This window comes from Acanthopagrus latus, chromosome 10 (assembly GCF_904848185.1).
Source record: "Acanthopagrus latus isolate v.2019 chromosome 10, fAcaLat1.1, whole genome shotgun sequence".
In the NCBI taxonomy this organism is placed as follows: domain Eukaryota; kingdom Metazoa; phylum Chordata; class Actinopteri; order Spariformes; family Sparidae; genus Acanthopagrus; species Acanthopagrus latus.
In genome coordinates this window covers 11,327,845-11,350,076 of record NC_051048.1, presented here as the reverse complement: position 1 = coordinate 11,350,076, position 22,232 = coordinate 11,327,845, and the positions used below count along the sequence as shown (strand labels likewise).

Here is a 22,232-nt window from a genome sequence, read left to right as displayed (position 1 = left end):
TCTTCTATATCCAGATGTGTTTGAAACATCACTATGAAACCATAAAGTCAGCTGTAAATTATTCTCTACTCTCCACACAACCCAGTGCATGATGGGAAACACTCAACTTTTCCCCTGATGGAAAGAGCAGCAGCTTATATTAGTTGCTGTTCCCTGTATTTGTAAAATTGGGTTAGGTCTCCTCTCCTCTGCTGTGATGTTTATTAGTTACATATGATCCACAAAGTTAATTCACTGCACATAATCACATTGTATTTAGCCTAGTTATTGGTTTATTGGACTCCTACTGCTGAGGAAATCCAATATTCAGTTCAGAGTGTTAATAGTCATACAAAAAGTTAAATTAGATAAACTGAAAGTTTATGTTGTCATTTTTACTGACACATGTTTATGGGGAAAATGTGATATATCGCTAAAAGACTGACAACACAAAAACTTCACACAGGCTTCGACAGCAATGAGGCCACAAACTGACTCTTTTTACTCTTTTCAACTTACCAGAAACGTTGAGCCGACATTCACTAAAGTCCACATGAAAGTTTGTCCTCACATCACACAGGTACTGGTCTGAGTCCTCAGTCCTGAGTCTGGACACAAAATGTCTGAGTCGTCCGTCTCTGTAGACGTCTTTGTCCCACTGGACTCGTCCTACGAACTGTCGGATCAATAAAGAAACATCTTGTCTTTTCTATATGAGCTTTTGAGTCTTCAGTCTTTTTTGGTTGATGAAATTAGAACAAGTCCCCGTCATGTTGTGTTAAAAATGAGGAATTAACTGCAGCTCAACTTGTGATGTTGCACCACTGCCAAACACAGACTGCAGACATTGACTTGTTTACATCGACTGTAGTAAAGTTTAACCACAATATTACAAATATTAAATACGTATAAATAGAGGATGATATTTCTATCAGAGAAATTCATTAGAAAAACATTCTCAAATACACTCATTTGTCTGGTCTGGAAGTTTAGGAGGGAAAACCATCTGAAATGTCTTTTATTCCAGCTGAGGTGGTTTAATGTGTCGATTACGATGTCCTAGAGGCTTTTTGTTTGCAGTAAGAAGCGGTTTTATCAATATGGTATCATTTAATAGGTTAATTAAAATCAAGTAGTTACATTTAAACATAAAGAAAACTTCAAACCATCTTCTTACCGTTAGAGGAAAAGCCAAGTGTTTCCCATCATGCACTGTGTTCTGTGGAGAGAAGGGAAAAGTCTGCAGCTGTCTGTATGATTTGATTTAGATGATTCAATCAATGTCGATATTTATGAGAGGAAGCTGGGAAGAGGAAAACTTAAAATGTCATTTGACAAATGCACACTAATACTAAATGTGCATCAGAAACTTAGACCACAACACACTGAGGTGTCTGCTTGGCATAAAAAGGAATGTCCCATTGCTACTTAACCACAAATAACATAATGTTACAGTGTAAAAGAAGAAGTAGAAATTCTTTGCTAGGATGACAGTAGCGCATTTCCTTCCTAAAAAAGGGAACTTAGAAAGGATTTATCCACAGTAGAGATTTGTAGAAGTCACGTGAGTAAATGAACTCTGTGGTAGCTGTTGCCAAATAGACATCATGGACTTTAGGGAAGTCCTGCATGTGAGAAGATTTTAATAACAAACACTAAATAGTCTGACTTGATAGTTATGTATTCAAGCTTGTTTCTATTTATTATCAGTTGTTCTCATGACTTTATATGGATGTTTATATGTATTTCTAATGCATCAGTGTCACAACACTGACAACATCCCATGTTCACAGCTTCCATCTGTCTGCAGGAACAGCAGTAGTTCTGCAGTGTTTCCATGTAGCAGCTGGCAGACAGGTCAACTACCAGCACAATCTTGAGACAGATGCAACTATGTTAGTTGATATTTACTGTTTCAGAAGTTTACCCCTGTTAAACTTGAAACTGTAACAGAGATCAATGTTAACTACAAGTACATGTAAAAAGACAAAGAATAATAAAATATTTTGAAAACAGCACTTCAAAATCTGAAGTGATTCCATCTGTTGATTTATGAACAAAATTTAAAAATCCCAACGCTCAAATATTGTACATCTATGCTGACAAGTTATGTCAATTTCATCTTAAGATGGGTGAGCATCTTACTGGGCCAGGGTTTTCTAGTTGGAATTGAACCTACAGTTGTTTGAGTTATTCAATATCCACCTTCCTCTCGTGTATATCGATATGTGTTTGAAGCATCAGAATTGTATCACACAGACAGCTGCACATTTATCTCTTCTCTCCACAGAACACAGTGCATGATGGGAAACACTCGACTTTTCCCCTGATGGAAAGAGAAGCAGCTTACGCTAGTAACTGTTAACTGTATTTGTAAAATCGTGCGTTTTAACAGCGGGAATGTGATATATAGCTAAAAGAAAATAAACATTGTAACTTCACACAGGCTTCGACAGCGATGAGGCCACAAACTGACTCTTTTTACAAAAAAAAAAAAAAAAAGCATCAACGACATACAATTTCTTGTCGCTGTCTAAGTTTCTCCTCATGCACCAACTCTTAAAATCACATGATATGTTAAGGGAGTCTGATATATTGTTGTTCCTGGTGACTTCATCACATGGTCCATGTTCATGACTGTCACCCACAAATTAAAAGAATCAGATACTGCAGGTGAATTAGGTCTCCTCTCCTCTGCTGTGATGTTTATTAGTTAGTTATGATCCACAAAGTTAATTCACTTCACATAATCACATTGCATTCAGCCTAGTTTTTGGGTTATCGGACTCCTACAGCTGAGGAAATCCAGTATTCAGTTCAGAGTGTTAATTAGTCATAAACAAAGTTAAATCAGATCAACTCAAAGTTTACGTTTACAAAGTTCATTATATTTCATTATTTGGTGGTTTGTCTGGAAGCTATTTTGAAGTCAACTGGGTGCATCTTTATGATTTTGTCTTCTCTTCCAGCAGTTTTTGGCAGGTCATTATTATGAGATATTATTGCGATCAAACACTCCTGTTGGCTGTCAAAAGAAGTGTGTTTGACCCTGGACACTCCTCACATGAACCATCTCTGTACAGAATCTGTGTGTTTGAGGTCTGAAGGACACAAAGAGGCGATGCTGCCTGCTGACCTGCTGGACTTTATTAGAGATCAAGTATAACAAATACTGAGAAATGATGATCTTCATAAGAAATGTCATCAACTCCAGGATTACACGCGTGCATTATTGTGCATTATTGTGCATTATTACACATGATTAAAACTTTTGGATGTCAAACATAAAAATGAGATGAAAAATACATTTACAAAAGTTTCAAATGTGAAAATTCAGATTTCTGTTGTTTTATACCCACAAAATATAACTCTGGATTTACACAAATGATTGCAAAACTAAGTTAGTCGTAAGTTTTAAACAGTGTTGAATGTGTTCTTGCTGGTGAACTGCTTCTGTTGTTAATGTTCCAGTTATGTTGAGTCATAATGCAGTGGATCCTTTTCACATCAATCTGCACTTTGACCTGACAGCTGCAGTACAACATGATGAGACCTGACGTTCACTGACTCCAGTTTCAAGAGGCTGACTGCTGTCAGACACATTCACATGTACATGTATGATTACCAAGTTGAATATGAAATATATACAGACACTGACCACTACAGTGTACTTTGAATAATATGCAATAAAGTCCACGTGAGCAGATAAAAGTGCTGGTGGAGCGCAAGCTTGTTTCAGTGCCGTTTAAGAAATCAGATTACAGGTTGTGCTGATCTGCTTGATCTCATTTCTTATGTGATGTTACAGGACACACAGGAAGTGATGTCTTCATTTTATTCTAATCTTTGCCTTCTGATGAACATTGTTACAATGCACTCCCTTTACCCGGTGTTCTGATTATAATGTGAACGTCCTGTTAATGGATCCATTAATATGACAGAAGTTGTTTTTTATCGAATATGGTATCATTTGACAGGTCACTGAAAATCATGTTTGCATTTAAACATAAAGAAAATTTCAAACCATCTTCTTTCCTTCAGGGGAGAAGTTGAGTGTTTCCCATCATGCATTGTGCTTTATGTAAAGAAGAGACAAATCTGCAGCTGTCTGTTTGATTTAATTCTGAGACTCGAATCACATATCGATACATAAGAGAGAAAGCTGGGAAGGAAGCATCTGAAAATGTCATTTGACAGATACATACTAATAGTTAATGTGCACAAGAAACCCAAACCATAACACAGTGAGGTGTCTGATCAGGCTAAATTCTAAAGTGGACTTCAAGACATGAGAATTTCCTTTTTTCAAAAGAAAATAAGAAATTGAAGCAGCTGGAAGGAAGAAGCAGTGCAAGCCAGTCACACCAAAAACAGGAACTGATACAAGTGAGAAGACTTGACACACACATTTGAAGTAAAATTATGTAAGTACAAAAAAACATCTGATGGCCCAACAGTAGTCTTGTCATGTGTCTCTAATTCTGTAATCCTTAAGTCAACTTTAGCATGGTTGTATGAGAAAACAAATTGATAGAGGGAATCTCATGGCAAACACAATGTCCCCTGGTTAAAATCTTGTGTGTGTGTGTGGTCACGGAACTAATAGAGAGTCCTCGCACATAATAGTGACACAGATCTTATTGTGTGGTCAGGAGTGGACAGTGGATGAGATTTTGGTGTGTGTGTGTGTGTGTGTGTGTGTGTGTGTGTGTGTGTGTGTGTGTGTGTGTGTGTGTGTGTGTGTGTGTGTGTGTGAGAGTGTGCGTGTGTGCGTGTGTGTGCGTAAAAGGCATGGATATGGATGGACCACACAATGAAGTGATGAATGTCACTAGTAACAGCAATATCCTAGACTCCCTTACCAATCGAATGATTTTAAGAGTTGTTGCATCATGAGGAGAAGCTTAATCAAGTTTTTGGAAATTTATGAAAAATTGCAACTAATTGGTTACTTCTTTTAAATTCGGCATCAAGTACAATGAATTAAGATTTGTCTTCTATTGTGAAAACCAATGAAAATGTCCTGGGGGGTGGCACAGTTGGAGCTGCATTACAATGAAAACAATTAAGCACTGACAATAGACTACTTGATCCGGAGCTGAGTACCAATGAATTCATAAAAATCTAGAATTGTTAGAGCACATTTACTAACAAAATTGAACAATAACAACATATACAACATTATATTATTAAAACACATAAATCCATGAACAAAACACCCTTAGAACATTTACAAACTTATGACAACTCCCTGATTGGAACATATCATATATTAACACAAATGAACAATAGGAATATATTAAAAATTTAGACACGTAAAATCAAGAACAAAAAACCCAAGAACATTTACAAAGTGATTACAACAATATCATCACCCTGCAGGTGCTCCTCCATCACCCAATGACTGAGCCCTCCCTTTCTCATGTCTCTGGTTTCTGTTGAGAGATTAAATAAACATGATGCATGAGATTAGAATTGTTATTTTCCTTAACAGAATCGCCAATTCAACAGATTTTTCTTTGCCCGAATAAAATTATTAGATGGCAGTCGGGTTGGTTGTTACTGTTTCTCCCTGTCTGTTCCCTCCTCCTTTCTCCCTCACCTGCTTCTTCCTATTGTGTGTCTGTCTCTCATCAACTTCTGCTAGATCAACTTGGTCTCTTCACTACTTCTGTGCCAAATTGTTTCATCCCGTATGGTGACAATATCTGTGTTGTACTCTCGAGTTTTTGCAAATCCTTGTTTTTCTAGTGTTGCAACGTTTTTTGTTTGCTTTTTCTCCAGTGTTTTGTGTTATGCTCATGTTATTTTCCTCTCTCGTGTGCAGTACCCTGTGCCTGCTCAGCTCCACCTGCTCTCCTGTGTGTTTCACTTCCTCACTTCCAGCCCACTCACCCTCATTGCCTGCCTTCCTATTTTTGTAAATAAATACTTCTGAACTGTTCTACTGCCTCCAGCCTCTGCATTCTGGGTCTAGCATTTTCACTTAAACAAGCTTTAATTTTAAGGCTGAAATTTCTAAACATTTGCATAAGACACTTTTTTAATGTAAAATGAGGCTTTTGTTTAAATGGATTTTCAATGTAGTTTAATACACCAAAGAAATTTGTTGAAATTCCATCCATTTATCTTTGTTTGCCTATCTGGGGTGAGGTTGTGGTGGCAGTAGGCTTAGCAGAGTTTTTAGACCTTCTTCTCAATACTCATCAACTCACTCTGATCAACATCAACTCATATTTATTCTTGGTTTGGTTCAAAGTTGCATAATTAGGGAAAAATGTTTTGTGTTTTAAAATTGAATTTATTAAAAAAATAAAAAAAAATAAAAAAATGAAACAAGACAGTACCTTAAACGAAGTGTGGATGGTTGACTGCAGGTTGGCATGTGTGGCCTTCACATGGGTCACTGTGATCTTCTGCCCAGCATGCAGGTGCTCCAAAGCCGCCTCCCGCCAGAGGCAGAGGTCCACGCTGTCACTACCCTGTCAAAGGTAGGGGAATACATTCTTTTATCAAGAATAACACTTGAATTCTCTTTCTTTCATCCTTCCACTTCCTTTCCTCCTTTCTCAATCTCCTCTTCTATCTCTTCCTCTTCCTGTTTGTGTTCTTCCCCCTTCTCTTCCTCCTGTACCTCATCCTTTCTCACCCTTCTGCCCTTTCTCTTCCTCTTAGTTAGATAGTCTTACTCCTTTCTGACTCCTGTCTGAAATCATCTAGCATCAGTTCCTCTCAATTTGTCTGCGGAAACAGCATGCAGAGCTACCTATATAGTTTGGAAATGGATCAGATATGCTGGCACACGCACGTAAACACGCATGCACACACACAATTTGTTTTTCCTGTTCTCTTTACTTCTCTTACTTCTTCCTCTTGTCTACTTCTGTCTTCCTCTACCTTCCTTTTTCTCTTCTTTTCCTCTGTCTCCTTTCTACTGTCTGATCTCCATGTCCTGCCTCTTTCTTTTCATCCTCCCTCTTTCATTCCAATTCTCTATTTACTCTTCCTATTCCCCATCTCTACCTGTCCATGAACCATACCATATGGCTTTAAAGCTTACCTGCTGTAATTTCACCTTTTTTAAGGGTACAATGTGGTCACCATCAAGTCTGATCTTCTTGACTGGTAGTACCTGAATGACAAGATGGATTATTTTAATTTCACATTTTATCATGATATCAACCTCTGAAAACAGACACAAAATTTCTTGGTATAAAAAACTCATGTGTTACAGGAGTAAATGGAAAGTACCTGCCACAATACTATGGACCCTCAATACCACTATACCATCTTAATACTAGAAGCAATGTAAAAAAAACTTGCCTCCACCACCTTGCCCTCTAGAGTTATGAGACCCTCAGATGTGTGGCACTCATGGAGTGGAGTCAGGGGTGATCGTGGACAAAGCAAGGCCTCTGCCTGTTGGTGCAATTGTTCTGACACGGTCATAGGTGTTGTTCGAAAGAACATTGTTCTTTCAGTGATGTAGAGGAAGTATGGCGGGTTGCTCCCCCTGATTGTGTGTCCCCTCATAATATATGTGAAACCCTCTTTAATCTTCTCCGCAAACTGTTGGAAAAGTGTAACTTTTGTACATGGTTGCCCATCTGAAAGAACAGCCGTCTTGTTAAATTTAGTGACGGCTGGTTTAACAGTTGCTGTTGAGAAATCCCAAGAAATAACTTTTGGGGAATCAATCATTTTGAGCACTGAAATCTTCAGCGGTGGTGGCCTGAAGTAGGGGTTGGCTGATTCGGTGTCCAAAAGGGATTTGAGAGCCATTCTGAAATGACAAAAAACAAAAACACACACAGACATAAAGTGTTTTTAAGTGTCAAAAGCCCAACTGAAAATGCATGGCCTTGTGGGTCTGTCTGTCTGTCTGTCCGTCCATATATAGCTAGATAGCAAGCTTCCCTGCCAATTGATAACAGATCACTGAAGGTGTTTATGGGATTAAAAGCACAAAAAGAACTACCTCCAGAGAACCTATAGAGATCAATACCTATATGTTTAACCTACTTTGTGATATTGCAGAGCAATGCATCTCTTTGAATGACACATGTGGTATTGCTTATAAAAGTGACTTAATACATAACAAAAACATCTTCATCTGTAGGAATTTTTTTCCATATTGGTGTGAGACACTTGGAATACCAACCTTAGCCTGTCAGTGGCAAAAACAAGCAATTTTAGTGGAAGTAACGTAGCAAGCTGTAGTGTATTGTAGTATTATTATGTAATATGACTTAAATACCATCTCATAATGTCTTCAACATTAGCATTAATATTGAAATGCAAAATATTACATATAACTAGTTACCTTGATTAAAGATGTTTTTTATATTAAGGGGGTCATTCTTTTGTATTTTTGATAGTATATAGGAGTATCTGGGTTGTACACAGACAAAGAAATTGTCTACAAAAAGTAATTGTATTTACTTGGCAGAGAAGCAGCAATAACAAAAGACAAACCTGAAGGTTTTTTTTTTCACCCACGAAACGAACTACGTATTTTGCAATAAAATTCACATAGGGTCAGCATTTGGTGTGACACCGGAACAAAAGCTTTTCTTCCCTGTTTGCACCCGGTTGTTGTTTTACGACTTCTAGGTGTCTTCGTGTGGAGATCATTGTTGTTGCTGTCGAGCTCCCTGCAAAATGGACTTTCGTCCGATAAAAGGACTTTCACAGGTATGTTTTGCAAGACAGATTGTAAAGACGTGTGATTCGATGACATGTTGCGGTGTTTATTTCCCCAAAATAAATTCAGTATTTGTATTTTGCAACGATGTTGTTGAGGCTTTGTAATATAAAATAAAAATAAAATAAAATAACTGTTATTTTAATTGATTAACTGTTGTGATGGACTTTGCGTACATAAAAAAATATGTGGTTTTTGTACATATTTTAATGATTCCTGTTGCGCCTGTTTTCAAGCGTCATATAGACAACACAGAGTGCTTCAGGCATTGTAACGACAGCGATTGCGGTAGTTTGATATATATCCCGCCCCCATCCCCCAAGGGCCAATTGTGTGGTTCGTTGAACCGGGAAACAGCCAATCGCGTTGTTGCATTGATGGGTCCATTGTTTTCTGCCCGGGGTTGTTGCCATGGCTGCCTACTGTCAAGACTTGAGTTAAAGGTCTTTGGTAATATTGCCATATACCTTTTTGGCTATAATAACCCATGTTACTAATGGTATAACGTTGAAAGGTCATAATCCGCAGGAATCATGTAACGTTAGTAATAAAAGTCAACTGTGAAAGCTAACTGAGAAAACTTTGTAGTTTAGCCTGCTAACATAGGCTGATACTGACACCTCCTATGTATAGCGTTAACCTCATATTATCTGACTGCCGGTAACGGTAAATTTACACCAACATTTAATTGTCACGTAGTTCACCTAAAGTAAATGTATGTTAGATTTCCTGAGAATGAAGTAGTGTTGGCTGAAGTGACCCAGTTCACCAGAGAAAGCCCAGTGTTCATATAAATGAATGAATGGCTCAAGCTAGCTATCGCTGGCTAAATTACTTACCGGTCTATTGGAATAATTAGCCTACGTCTGGGAATCTGGAAGACTAAGGAAGACGAAGCAGGAATTGTCAGCGAATACGTTCCAATAAAACAGAATAATTTACATGAGGCATTTACTTGTTTTTTAGGTATATACTCACGAGAGCAGTAGCAGATATAAAAGTCTGTTGATCGGTAGATCAGAGAGTGATAACAGTCGGCACAGGCTTTTAAATTTTACCGCCGCTGCAATCAGTGTTGCCAGATATCGCGAGTGAAACAAGCAGGTGGGCTGATGAAAACAAGCAAAAAAAAAAAAAAAAAAGATTATTACACTTTGTAGACACAGAAAAATATCACCCTGAATCTAGAAATGTATTGCATTGTATCAGTGTATTTATTATTGTTTTTATATGTTATGATCCTTTTTTGTTTTAGTTTCAGGACCCACAACCCATGACGCGGACTTGGCAACTGTGGCTGCAATGTGCACAGGATGGACTGTGTGTGTGTGTGTGTGTGTGTGTGGTACATATCGCTTACTCGGTGTAATTTTTGATGTATAGGATACTTTCAATGACTAAGATAGATAGAAGGTGTATTGTTCCTGTTCATTTAGTATTGTTTCAATACTTTTTTCACTAACGCTTGCGCGTGCCTCAGAGCAAGGGCTTACTCAAGACACACCCATTATTACAAGCCTGTACTCTAAACGCCTTATGACAGCACATATAAGCACATATCACATCCAACCTCCACACACGGTCCGAAAGAGCTGCAAACAGAATAAAACGTATTGTTTTAATTTATATTATTAATTGTTAAAATAAAATGTTTCATAATCAGATAAGTTATTTTTAATCGTTAATGTTCTGTTCTGAGTTTTCTCTGTTAAAATCTTGTGTAAATGCAATAATTACGGTTTACTATATGCGATTATGTGAATATTGATAAATGTATAATTAAACTTGTCAAAATGTACATTTTAAAATAAAGTAATTCTATTCTATTTTAGTGTTATTTCGTTTTTTTAATCAAAATAATATGACACAGTGGATGCATTCATCACTCATTCGGGTATTTACATGAGAGATTATAGTTTAAAATCTAGCGGTTCAAAATGACCGTTTACGGCTGTTCTAATAGTGTTGAATTCCGGCCCTTCTAGTGTTAAACAGATGTATTTCTTTGCATAAGCAAAACACTTCTTGTTAATGAGGATCATCTCTCTCATCGATCGATCGATCGATCGATAGATAGATAAAGGTAAAGTTATTCTAATAGCGGGTCATTTAAATTACATGTATCATATGGTTTTAATCTGTTGTATTTGGTATAAAGAGTTCAGATTATTATGCATAATAACTGAAGTGGTTTGTTGTTTAGGTCCGGTATGTTCTTGTACACAGCTGACTGGTCCCTTAAAATAAAAAATGACATAAAGAGATCACCTACAGAGAGGTTCAAATCAAGCCAAGGTTAGTTTAATCACCATAAGTTATTATAACACATCTGACCATTAGATCTAATTATATCATACACTCTCTAAGATTCATTGTGTTCATTTGCGCATGTTATGTTGTATGATTATACTGTGTAGGCTTTTACATCCTGTATATGTGTGATGCATATTCTCTCAATTGAATTTGATATAAAATGACATAACATTTGGGTGATGTAATAGTTTAGAACACAGGTGGGCACTCTCAGTGATAATGATACATGTATAATACAAGAGCCAAAACAACTGACATATGACCTTGTATTGAGCACAGAACATGATGGAGTGTCAGATCATCCTGCTGTGACGGAAACTTAAATACTGACACAGACGAGCTTGTAAGTGATCAGTGGTGTGTGGATGAAACTGTGATGAGACAACAGAGTACAGTGTTCTGTGTGAGGGACCTGAGCTGACAGGCCCGTCACACCTCAGCTACAAGGTCCACAAGGGCGGTTTTTAAGGGGTGCTGTTGGTTAAAGCACTGAGGAATGAACAGCTAACTCCTCCCTTAAAAATTCAAGACTTTCACCACCTGAGGATTGTGTGTCAGTTTTCTGACTCTTGGCTCAGACCCAGCCCTCTAACAGTAAAAGTGTTGATCAAATTGTGTGTCCCTCTCAGGTTGTGTTTAGGCTGCTGGCCTGTTGGTGATGTCCAGGTCTAAATCTGATCTTTAACTGTACCCATCTGTCTCTTGAGTTGTGCTTTAGGGACGTTAGCATCAGTGATGTTTGGACACGCAGCAGGTGGTTTATAGACCTGCAGTCTTCACCATGGTGATGTTGCCAGTCATTAATGTGTCCTGTAAAGCAGTTTGTAACTGCCTTCAGTTTATGTTTTCTCAAGAAGACTAAGAGAGACTTTGTGTCAAACTAGAAACACAAAGTGATGTGTTGGAAAATCGACTGCACGCCTACAAACAGTATATGTCATGTTTTATAAGGCTCTTTAATAAAGACTAAATATTGTCAGCTATCATTAAGGTAAAGAAAACAAGACCAACACACTCTTAATGTTTCACTTATCCTCCTCTTCCTGCACAGACTGTGAGTAAATTAAACGGAAGCTCACAGCTGATGATGTATCATCAGCACCTGATCCACATGTTGTTACAGATGGCGCTACCTGCTGACATTAATAAATCACTGCGGCTGACAAGGTCTTATTTCATTGTCATGTTAGATGTCTTCAGGAAAAAAAGAAGCAGAGATCCTTTCTCTTCCATCAAAGTATGAATTATTATATAACAAATTTATTATATAGACCGTTATCTTTAACACCAGCGTTTCTTTCAAGCACACATATAGAGAAAAAGTGAAATACATATAAACAACAACAACAACAACAACAATAACAATAACAACAACAACAATAATAATAATAATAATAATAATAATAATAATAATAATAATAATAATAATAATAATAATAATAATAATAATAGCAAAATATTTATAAAAACAAAAACAGAAAAAGTAAAATAACAAAACACAGATTACCCAAAGTGCATATAGGGGGATCATATATCACAATATTAAAGAAAAACATGTCTTTACAAATGTTTCTAATGTTTTCAGCGGTTCATTTTTCTTCACTTCATTTTTTGTTTAACTTGTGTCATTTTTGTTTTGAACTGCTGAATGTTCTCTGCTCTAATGTTCACCTGATTCTTCTTGACATCCTGCAGGATGCCAGTACAGGATATACAGGATATACTGTCAATGTTAATTGCATATCTTATCAAGGGCTAATTCATCATATAGGTTGACATGTTTCTCAGCATTATTTCAGCGAAGTGAACACAGAGCAGATTTCAGATCTGTCTAATAAGTGACAGAGTTTGATGAGACGTCCTGTCAAAATAACGGAAAACAAAGGTGAAGAAATATGTTTCCTTCATCAACTCCATTATTGTTGTAAAAAACGCTTTCATTAAGTTGTGGATCAAACGATTTCCTCTGCTCCTGCTGAGCTGGAACATTTCTAAATCTTCCACTGGACTCATCAGACAGACAGTGAATAAATAAAAGGTAACAAACAAACAACACAACCCTCCAACACACTCTGTTCACCTGTCCAGAAAATTGTTTCATTAAGTTTTGTTAATCAAACTCTTTTCTCAGATCCTCCAGTGGAGACTGAGCAGATTTTTTTTTTTCATCAGAGTGACAGTGAATAAATGAAATGCAACAAACAACCAACACAACTACCACTGCTGCTGTCAGTCCCAGTCCACAGTAGAAGCCGATCCTTCCACCACCTGCTGTGTTCAGTCTCTCAGGTGTGCCTGTGTTTTGTCTCTCAGGTTTGGGACAATCCTTCTCTGCTGTAAAGAGACCAAACAGCAATACAGCTGAAAAGCTGCTGAATTGAACCTTTAATAAAGTTCTATGGACTTCTTCACTTACCAGAGACGTTGAGCCAACAGTCACTGGAGTTCAAGAGGTTATTCCTCTTCACTTTACAGCAATACCGGCCTGAGTCCTCAGTCCTCAGTCTGGACACATGAAGTCTGAGTCGCCCGTCTCTGAGGACGTCTTTGTCCCACTGAGCTCGGCCTACAAACTGTTGATCCTGAGACTCTGGGACCTCAACACCTCCAGATAGAACAAACAGGACTGAGAATTTGTGATGAGTTCTCAGATAGCAGATGATAAAAAGGGAGTCGGGGGAAGTGTCAGCTGTGGTTGTGAACGTCCATTCCAGTGTGATGTTGTGGTTCTCCTCTGCCTGATAGGAGGTCTGTGTCACATTCACTACAAATGTTCCTGTTGAGGAGACAGAGAGGGAAAGTGAGGAGCAGACACACTGACAGCTTTAACATGGCAGCCTTTAAACTCCATCTACATGTTTCTGTGGACAGTTTAGTGACGTCTCAGAGCTGCAGAGGCTCATCAACATCAACTGTTTGCTCACATGTGGGCGACTTTAACTGATTCACTGAATCACAGTGTAATAAAGTGAAGCTGTAAACTAACCACAGACACAGTTGAGGCTGATGAGCAGCAGGATCCTGCAGATCATCTTCTCCCTGTGAGAGGAGACAGAGGTGAAGAGTCATGTGATCACAGTTCAGTCCTCACATGTACCACAACCAACATCTACAGTCTGTCTTTAGTCTTTACAATACTCCTTTGTCTTTATTATCCTGCTCATTACACACAAGGATTATTTGACTGGACACAGTCTTGATACTAACGCTAAGCTGCTGTATTGCACTTCTGACACAAGATGGCGCACGTGATCAAACTGTGAAGATGAAGAGTTCAGTCCAAGAGCGTTGACGGTGTAAAAAAACAAAACAAAAACATCAGCAGCTCTGTGGTTCAACAAAGTAAATAAAGAAAACAGAAAATCATTTAACTTCACCATAAAAACACGTTTTTGTTTCTTCTGTTTTTCACAGTGAAAACACTTGAAATGCCCCGAAAATATGTGGACCACTCCAGAAGCAACAATGGCGCCATCTAGTGGTGAAGAACAGAAAATACAGCACAGTGTGCTGCATATGTGTGTGATGGTGACCACATACATTTCCCATTTATATTTAACTTCTTCAGTGATTCAAACTGATGTATAAAACTTATACTATGTTGTAAACATATGACACTGATACATCATTCACATCACTGTCACACAGGACATCAGGAGCTCACAACTGACTGTTTGACTGAATACTGATGATTGAATGGGTTTAACTGAGTAGATCTTACACATTATGTTCCACTTACCTCAGCATTTTATTTGATTTACCTCAGTATTTTAACTTTATAACTGCTTAAGCATTTTCTGGTATACAGTTCTGTATTTCTTTTTGCATTTGGTATATAATACGTATATAATACTTTATTGTTGGTCATTGTTTCTTTGTTGGCCCTTGTATTTTGATTGTACTTGCATTTGAATGTATCTGCTGCTATGATGACGTCACAGGAATTAATCGAGGTAGATATAATAAGGTCGAGGTAAAACTCAACAATCAGCCTGGTTAGTTTCACCAGTTTAATCCAGACAGTCACAGTACTAATGCAATTGGAAGTGAAGCTTCATGTAGTATGTCATAAGTACAATTAATAGAACAAGCCAGTTTAGACTTGATGAGGTACTTACATTCTTGCCTCGTTCACAAACTGATTGGCTTACTCCTGGACATTAGGCAAGTCTGAGGTGCAAGTTTCATCGAAGTAAAGCTCCACAAGTTTAGTGTTAGTGAGAAATATTCCCGACTAATCTCTCTTGCAGCTGCACCAACTTCCTCAACTTCCAACTTCCCTAACTTCATCTGACTGTGTCATGTTTTTCCACTAGTGAGTCGAACCACAGGTGTTTAAGTTGTTTAATAAATATTTAAACATTTACCCTCTTCTATATCCAGATTTGTGTTTGAAACATCACATTTAACCATAAATTCAGCTGCAAATTATTCTCTGCTCTCCACAGAACACAGTGCATGATGGGAAACACTCAACTTTTCCCCTGATGGAAAGAGAAGCAGCTTATATTAGTTGCTGTTCACTGTATTTGTAAAATTGCACATGTTTATGGTAAAAATTGGATATATCAGTTAAAGACTGACAACTCAAAAACTTCACACAGGCTTCGACAGCAATGAGGTCACAAACTGACTCTTTTTACTCTTACTCTTTTCAACTTACCAGAAACGTTGAGCCAACATTCACCAAAGTTCACACCAAAGTTTGTCCTCACATCACACAGGTACTGGTCTGAGTCCTCAGTCCTGAGTCTGGACACATGAAGTCTGAGTCGTCCGTCTCTTGACCTACAAACTGTTGATCCCAAAACACCGGGACCTCAACACCTTCATGTGGACATAACAGGACTGAGATTTTGTGATCAGTTTTCATCTCACAGAAGATAGAAAGGGAGTCGGGTGAAGTGTCAGCTGTAGTTGTGAACGTCCATTCCAGTATGTTTTTCTTATATTTTTGTTGAAATTGTGCTTTTATTCTTTGTTACTTATTTCCCTCTGTACTGCTGTGTTACCTGTGAATTTCTCCCAAGGCGGATCAATAAAGAAACATCGTGTATTACCTATATGAGATTGTATAGATATAATATATAGACGAAGATGGGAAGAGGAAAACTTAAAATGTCATTTGACAAATGCACACTAATATTACATGTGCATCAGAAACTTGGACCACAACACACTGGGGTGTCTGCTCAGGATAAATAGGGAATTCCTTTTGAAATATCAGGGAATAATGCTTGTGATCACTGTGCGGAGGCACAATGGATAATGTGACGTAGCAGTTTTGTGAAGTTATGATAACAGCCTTAGTTATTGGGGGAAGTACCTATGAAAAGTGGGAGAGTACCGCTGTTCAGTTGAAACATTACAAGGGAAAGTACTGACAGTAGAGTTTTGTTGAAGTCATGTAAGTCAACTCTGTGGAGAAAAAGTGGGGAATACTGCTTTTTAGTTGAAACATTCCTCATACAAGGGAAAGTACTCACAGTAGAGTTTTATTGAGTTTTGTAAGTCAACTCTGTGACAGCCATCTTGCAAAAACATTATTTCCCTTTGTGGAAGTCCTGCATGTGAGAAAATTTTAATAATAAACACTAAATAGACTGTATTGATAATTATGTGTTCAAGCTCATTTCTATTTATTATCAGTTGTTTTCTCATGACTTTATATGGATGTTTATATGTATTTCTAATGTATCAGTGTTACAACATTGACAACATGTCACCATGTCCCAGATTCACAGCTTCCATCTGTCTGCAGGAGCAGCACCAGTTCTGCAGTGTTTCCATGTGGCAGCTAGATGCTATTAGCAGCTGGCAGACAGGTCAACTACCAGCACAATCTTGTGACAGAAGTACAATACAGCAGCTTTATATTAGTTGCTGTTCACTGTTCTATATGTTTGCCCTTGTTTACTGTGAAAATGTGATGTATCCATATATGTATAATAAACAATGGTAGTAGTTTATGAAAGTGGTACTTTGACATATGAAATGATTTCATCTCTTGACTATCATACTTAATCTACAATTCTCAACATTGAGTTATTGTGCATCTTTCAAAGACTGTCAACTTCATCTTAAAATTGGTAAGCATCTTACTGGGCCATGGTTTTCAAGTTGGAAGTGAAACTACAGTTGTTTGAGGTATTTAATATCCACCTTCCTGTCGTGTATATCGATATGTCCTGACTGGTTTGTGTTGCACCGGCACCAACTTCCTCAACTTCCAACTTCCCTAACTTCATCTGACTGTGTCATGTTTTTCCACTAGTGAGTCGAACCACAGGCGTTTAAGTTGTTTGATACATATTTAAACATTTACTCTCTTCTATATCCAGATTTGTGTTTGAAACATCACATTTAACCATAAATTCAGCTGCAAATTATTCTCTGCTCTCCACAGAACACAGTGCATGATGGGAAACACTCAACTTTTCCCCTGATGGAAAGAGAAGCAGCTTATATTAGTTGCTGTTCACTGTATTTGTAAAATTGCACATGTTTATGGTAAAAATTGGATATATCAGTTAAAGACTGACAACTCAAAAACTTCACACAGGCTTCGACAGCAATGAGGTCACAAACTGACTCTTTTTACTCTTACTCTTTTCAACTTACCAGAAACGTTGAGCCAACATTCACCAAAGTCCACACCAAAGTTTGTCCTCACATCACACAGGTACTGGTCTGAGTCCTCAGTCCTGAGTCTGGACACAAAAAGTCTGAGTCGTCCGTCTCTTGACCTACAAACTGTTGATCCCAAAACACCGGGACCTCAACACCTTCATGTGGACATAACAGGACTGAGATTTTGTGATCAGTTTTCATCTCACAGAGGATCAAAAGGGAGTCGGGTGAAGTGTCAGCTGTGGTTGTGAACGTCCATTCCAGTATGTTTTTCTTATATTTTTGTTGAAATTGTGCTTTTATTCTTTGTTACTTATTTCCCTCTGTACTGCTGTGTTACCTGTGAATTTCTCCCAAGGCGGATCGATTAAGAAACATCTTGTATTACCTATATGAGATTGTATAAATATAATATAATATAGATATAAATACATTTTAATAGGAATGATATTTATATCAAAGAAACTCATTAAAAAAACATTCTCAATTACACTCATTTGTCTGGTCTGGAAGTTTCGGAGGGAAAACCATCTGAAATGTCTTTTATTCCAGCTGAGGTGGTTTAAGGTGTCGATTTCGATGTCCTAGAGGCTTTTTGTTTGCAGTAAGAAGCGGTTTTATCAATATGGTATCATTTAATAGGTTAATTAAAATCATGTAGATACATTTAAACATAAAGAAAACTTCAAACCATCCTCTTACCGTCAGGGGAAAAACTGAGTGTTTCCCATCATGCACTGTGTTTTGTGGAGAGAAGAGAAATGTTTGCATCTGTCTGTATGATTTAATTCTGATGCTTCAATCACATGTCAATATTTATGAGACGAAGCTGGGAAGAGAACAACTTAAAATGTCATTTGACAAATGCACACTAATACTAAATGTGCATCAGAAACTTAGACCACAACACACCGAGGTGTCTGCTCAGGGTAAATAGGGAAGTCCTTACAATATCAGTAACTGATGTTTGTTATTGCTGACTGGAGGCACAATAGATAATATGACAAAATGCCCAGGAGGTGTGGTGTGGTGTGGTGTGATGAAATCTACATATTGTGGGAATTACTCATGAGAAGTGACAGAGTACTGTTGTTCAGTTGAAACATTCCTCGTTTAAAGGGAAGTACTGACAGTAGAGTTTTGTGGAAGTCATGTAAGTCAACTCTGTGACAGCCATCTTGCAAAAAACATTATTTCCCTTTGTGGAAGTCCAGCATGTCAGAAGATTTTAATCATGAACACTAAATAGTTTGTATTGATAATTATGTGTTCAAGCTTGTTTCTATTTATTATCAGTTGTTTTCTCATGACTTTATATGGATGTTTCTATGTATTTCTAATGTATCAGTGTTACAACACTGACAACATGTCACCATGTCCCAGATTCACAGCTAGATGCTATTAGCAGCTGGCAGACAGGTCAACTACCAGCACAATCTTGTGACAGAAGTACAATACAGCAGCTTTATATTAGTTGCTGTTCACTGTTCTATGTGTTTGCCCTTGTTTACTGTGAAAATGTGATGTATCCATATATGTATAATAAACAATGGTAGTAGTTTATGAAAGTGGTACTTTGACATATGAAATGATTTCATCTCTTGACTATCATACTTAATCTACAATTCTCAACATTGAGTTATTGTGTGTCTTTCAAAGTATGTCAACTTCATCTTAAAATTGGTAAGCATCTTACTGGGCCATGGTTTTCTGGTTGGAAGTGAAACTACAGTTGTTTGAGTTATTTAATATCCACCTTCCTGTCGTGTATATCGACATGTGTTTGAAGCGTCGGACTTGTATCATACAGACAGCTGCACATTTTGCTCTTCTCTCCACAGAACACAGTGCATGATGGGAAACACTCGACTTTTCCCCTGATGGAAAGAGAAGCAGCTTATGCTAGTAACTGTTAACTGTATTTGTAAAATTGGGTTAGGTCTCCTCTCCTCTGCTGTGATGTTTATTAGTTACATATGATCCACAAAGTTAATTCACTTCACATAATCACATTGTAATCAGCCTCGTATTGCTTTATCGGAGTCCTACAGCTGAGGAAATCCAATATTCAGTTCAGAGTGTTAATAGTCATACACAAAGTTAAATTAGATAAACTGGAAGTTTATGTTTTCATTTTTCCTGACTTAAGAGTTCATTATATGTCATTATTTGGCGGTTTGTCTGGAAGATATTTTGAAGTGAACTGGGTGCATCTTTATGATTTTGTCTTCTCTTCCAGCAGTTTTTGGGCAGGTCATTATTTTAAGCTATTATTACAATCAAACACTCCTGTTGGCTGTCAAAAGAAGTGTGTTTGACCCTGGACACTCCTCACATGAACCATCTCTGTACAGAATCTGTGTGTTTGAGGTCTGAAGGACACAAAGAGGCGATGCTGCCTGCTGACCTGCTGGACTTTATTAGAGATCAAGTACAACAAATACTGAGAAATGATGATCTTCATAAGAAATGCAGTCAACTCCTGGATTACACACGTGCATTATTGTGCATTGTTACACATGATTGACCCACAAAATAGAACTGTGATTTTACACAAATGATTGTAAAACTAAGTGAGTCATTTGTTTTAAACTGTGTTTAATGTGTTTATGCTGGTAAACTGCCTCTGTTGTTAATGTTCCAGTTATGTTGAGTCATAATGCAGTGGATCCTTTTCACATCAATCTGCACTTTGACCTGACAGCTGCAGTACAACATGATGAGACCTGATGTTCACTGACTCCAGTTTCAAGAGGCTGACTGCCGTCAGACACATTCACATACTTAGTGATCCTGTTTGAATTTTGTCATGAATCACACATATGATGAATCTCCCCAAATGCTTCAGACGTTCAACGGATGGGACGGTGTGTTCTGCACTGTGAAAATGGCTCATTACATTGAAAAGTTCATTATTTGCGACTAAAATAATGGTTGCAGGTGATGTATTAGTGACCCCTGAGCCCTGCATTTCTAATCTATTTAACATGTGAATGTGAAGATAGTGAAAATGTTAGCTGAGTATTTGTGGATTAAACACAAAAATACAAACTAAACCACACAGCATGTTTTTAGTTACTTAGTCACGTGTTTGTATGAGAGCGAGCTGTCTCCACTTTGTGTCACCTGAAGTATTTAATTCTGAGCTGGATGGAAGAACTGCTTCTCTTTACAGCATCACGTGTGTGAAATGAGGAGGAGTTGTTGTTATGTGCTGTTGCATGAGCTCAACTCGTGATGATGAGGCTACAGTGTTGTTTAGTTTGGTGAAAGTGAAAGTGAAGTTGAATCAGCTGTATTGGCTGTATTCAGTGAGGTCATGACAAACTTGGCAATGTGTTTGTTTTCCATAAGTGAATAAATAAGTTGGAAAGTAACGTCCCAGAACACTGTTTGAAGAATCACAGAATACTTTATTTACATTGAATTCATCACACACAGCTCCACATACCCACTGCACAGCTCTGTTTTATTACTGAGACAGTTCTGGTGTTTCACCCTGTCTCAAGCAGAACAACTCTCACTGTCTTTAATCTGCTTTCCATCAATACATCTCTCACTTCATGAGTGGTTTGTTCAGAGTTTAATGTTCACCACTATCAGTGTGACCCTGATTATTCCAGGTCCTGGAAAACTTTGACCAGCAGAGGGCGCCCCGAGCGCAGAGCGGAGGAGCAAGACCAGGAGACCATCACCAGGCTCCCTTGAAAGTTTTCGTGATTTTAAGAGTCGGTACATGAGGAGAAAGTAAAAAATTACAAGTTGTCAAACGGCCACCACAATTCTACATCACTGATACTTTCTTGTAAATTCGGCGTTAAATGCAAAACTTTTAGATGTCTGACTTTATTACACTGTGATTCAATCAGTCAGTTAAAGTCGCCCACATGTGAGCAAACAGTTGATGTTGATGAGCCTCTGCAGCTCTGAGACGTCACTAAACTGTCCACAGAAACATGTAGATGGAGTTTAAAGGCTGCCATGTTAAAGCTGTCAGTGTGTCTGCTCCTCACTTTCCCTCTCTGTCTCCTCAACAGGAACATTTGTAGTGAATGTGACACAGACCTCCTATCAGGCAGAGGAGAACCACAACATCACACTGGAATGGACGTTCACAACCACAGCTGACACTTCGCCTGACTCTCTTGTAATATTCTGTGAGATGAAAACTGATCACACAGTCTTAGTCCTGTTTTTACTACATGGAGGTGTTGTGGTCCCAGAGTCTCAGGATCAACAGTTTGTAGGACGAGTCCATTTGGACAAAGACGTCCTCAGTGACGGACGACTCAGACTTCATGTGTCCAGACTCAGGACTGAGGACTCGGGCTGGTACCTGTGTGATGTGAGGACAAACTATGGTGTGGACTCAGGTGAATGTTGGCTCAACGTCTCTGGTAAGTTGGTTGAGAACTTTATTAACAGGTTCAATTCAGCAGCTTTTTTGGATCAACAGGAACCTGAAGAAAAGTACTGAAGATGACCACAGTCCACAATCCTTCATGTCATTCTCACAGTATCAGAGAAATATGTCGCAACTTCAGCTGTTCTGTTGTTTGGTCTCTTTACAGCAGCGAGGGATTGGCCTGAACCTGAGAGACCCAAC

General features: G+C 38.0%; 1 protein-coding gene across 1 annotated transcript; it reads right to left on the bottom strand.

Moving 5' to 3' along the window:
* Nucleotides 1–4,149: 4,149 nt before the first annotated feature.
* Nucleotides 4,150–9,764, bottom strand: LOC119027620. Its single transcript, XM_037112996.1, has 6 exons — nt 9,662–9,764; nt 9,523–9,565; nt 7,303–7,762; nt 7,040–7,111; nt 6,327–6,461; nt 4,150–5,414 (listed from the first exon to the last, which is right to left on the bottom strand). The coding sequence occupies exons 3-6, from the start codon at nt 7,759–7,761 to the stop codon at nt 5,400–5,402; spliced, it is 681 nt and encodes a 226-aa protein (XP_036968891.1). The 5' UTR covers nt 7,762; nt 9,523–9,565; nt 9,662–9,764; the 3' UTR covers nt 4,150–5,399.
* Between the last annotated feature and the right edge of the window lie 12,468 nt (nt 9,765–22,232).

Bases quoted from the DNA above. Each gene is read 5' to 3' on its own strand.
- LOC119027620 (XM_037112996.1), bottom strand. From the start codon at position 7,761: ATGGCTCTCAAATCCCTTTTGGACACCGAATCAGCCAACCCCTACTTC. The intron at 7,112-7,302 runs GCAAGTTTTTTT...CTTGTCATTCAG, and splicing joins TAGAGGGCAAGGTGGTGGAG to GTACTACCAGTCAAGAAGAT. The intron at 6,462-7,039 runs GTAAGCTTTAAA...TACCTTTGACAG, and splicing joins AAAAGGTGAAATTACAGCAG to GGTAGTGACAGCGTGGACCT.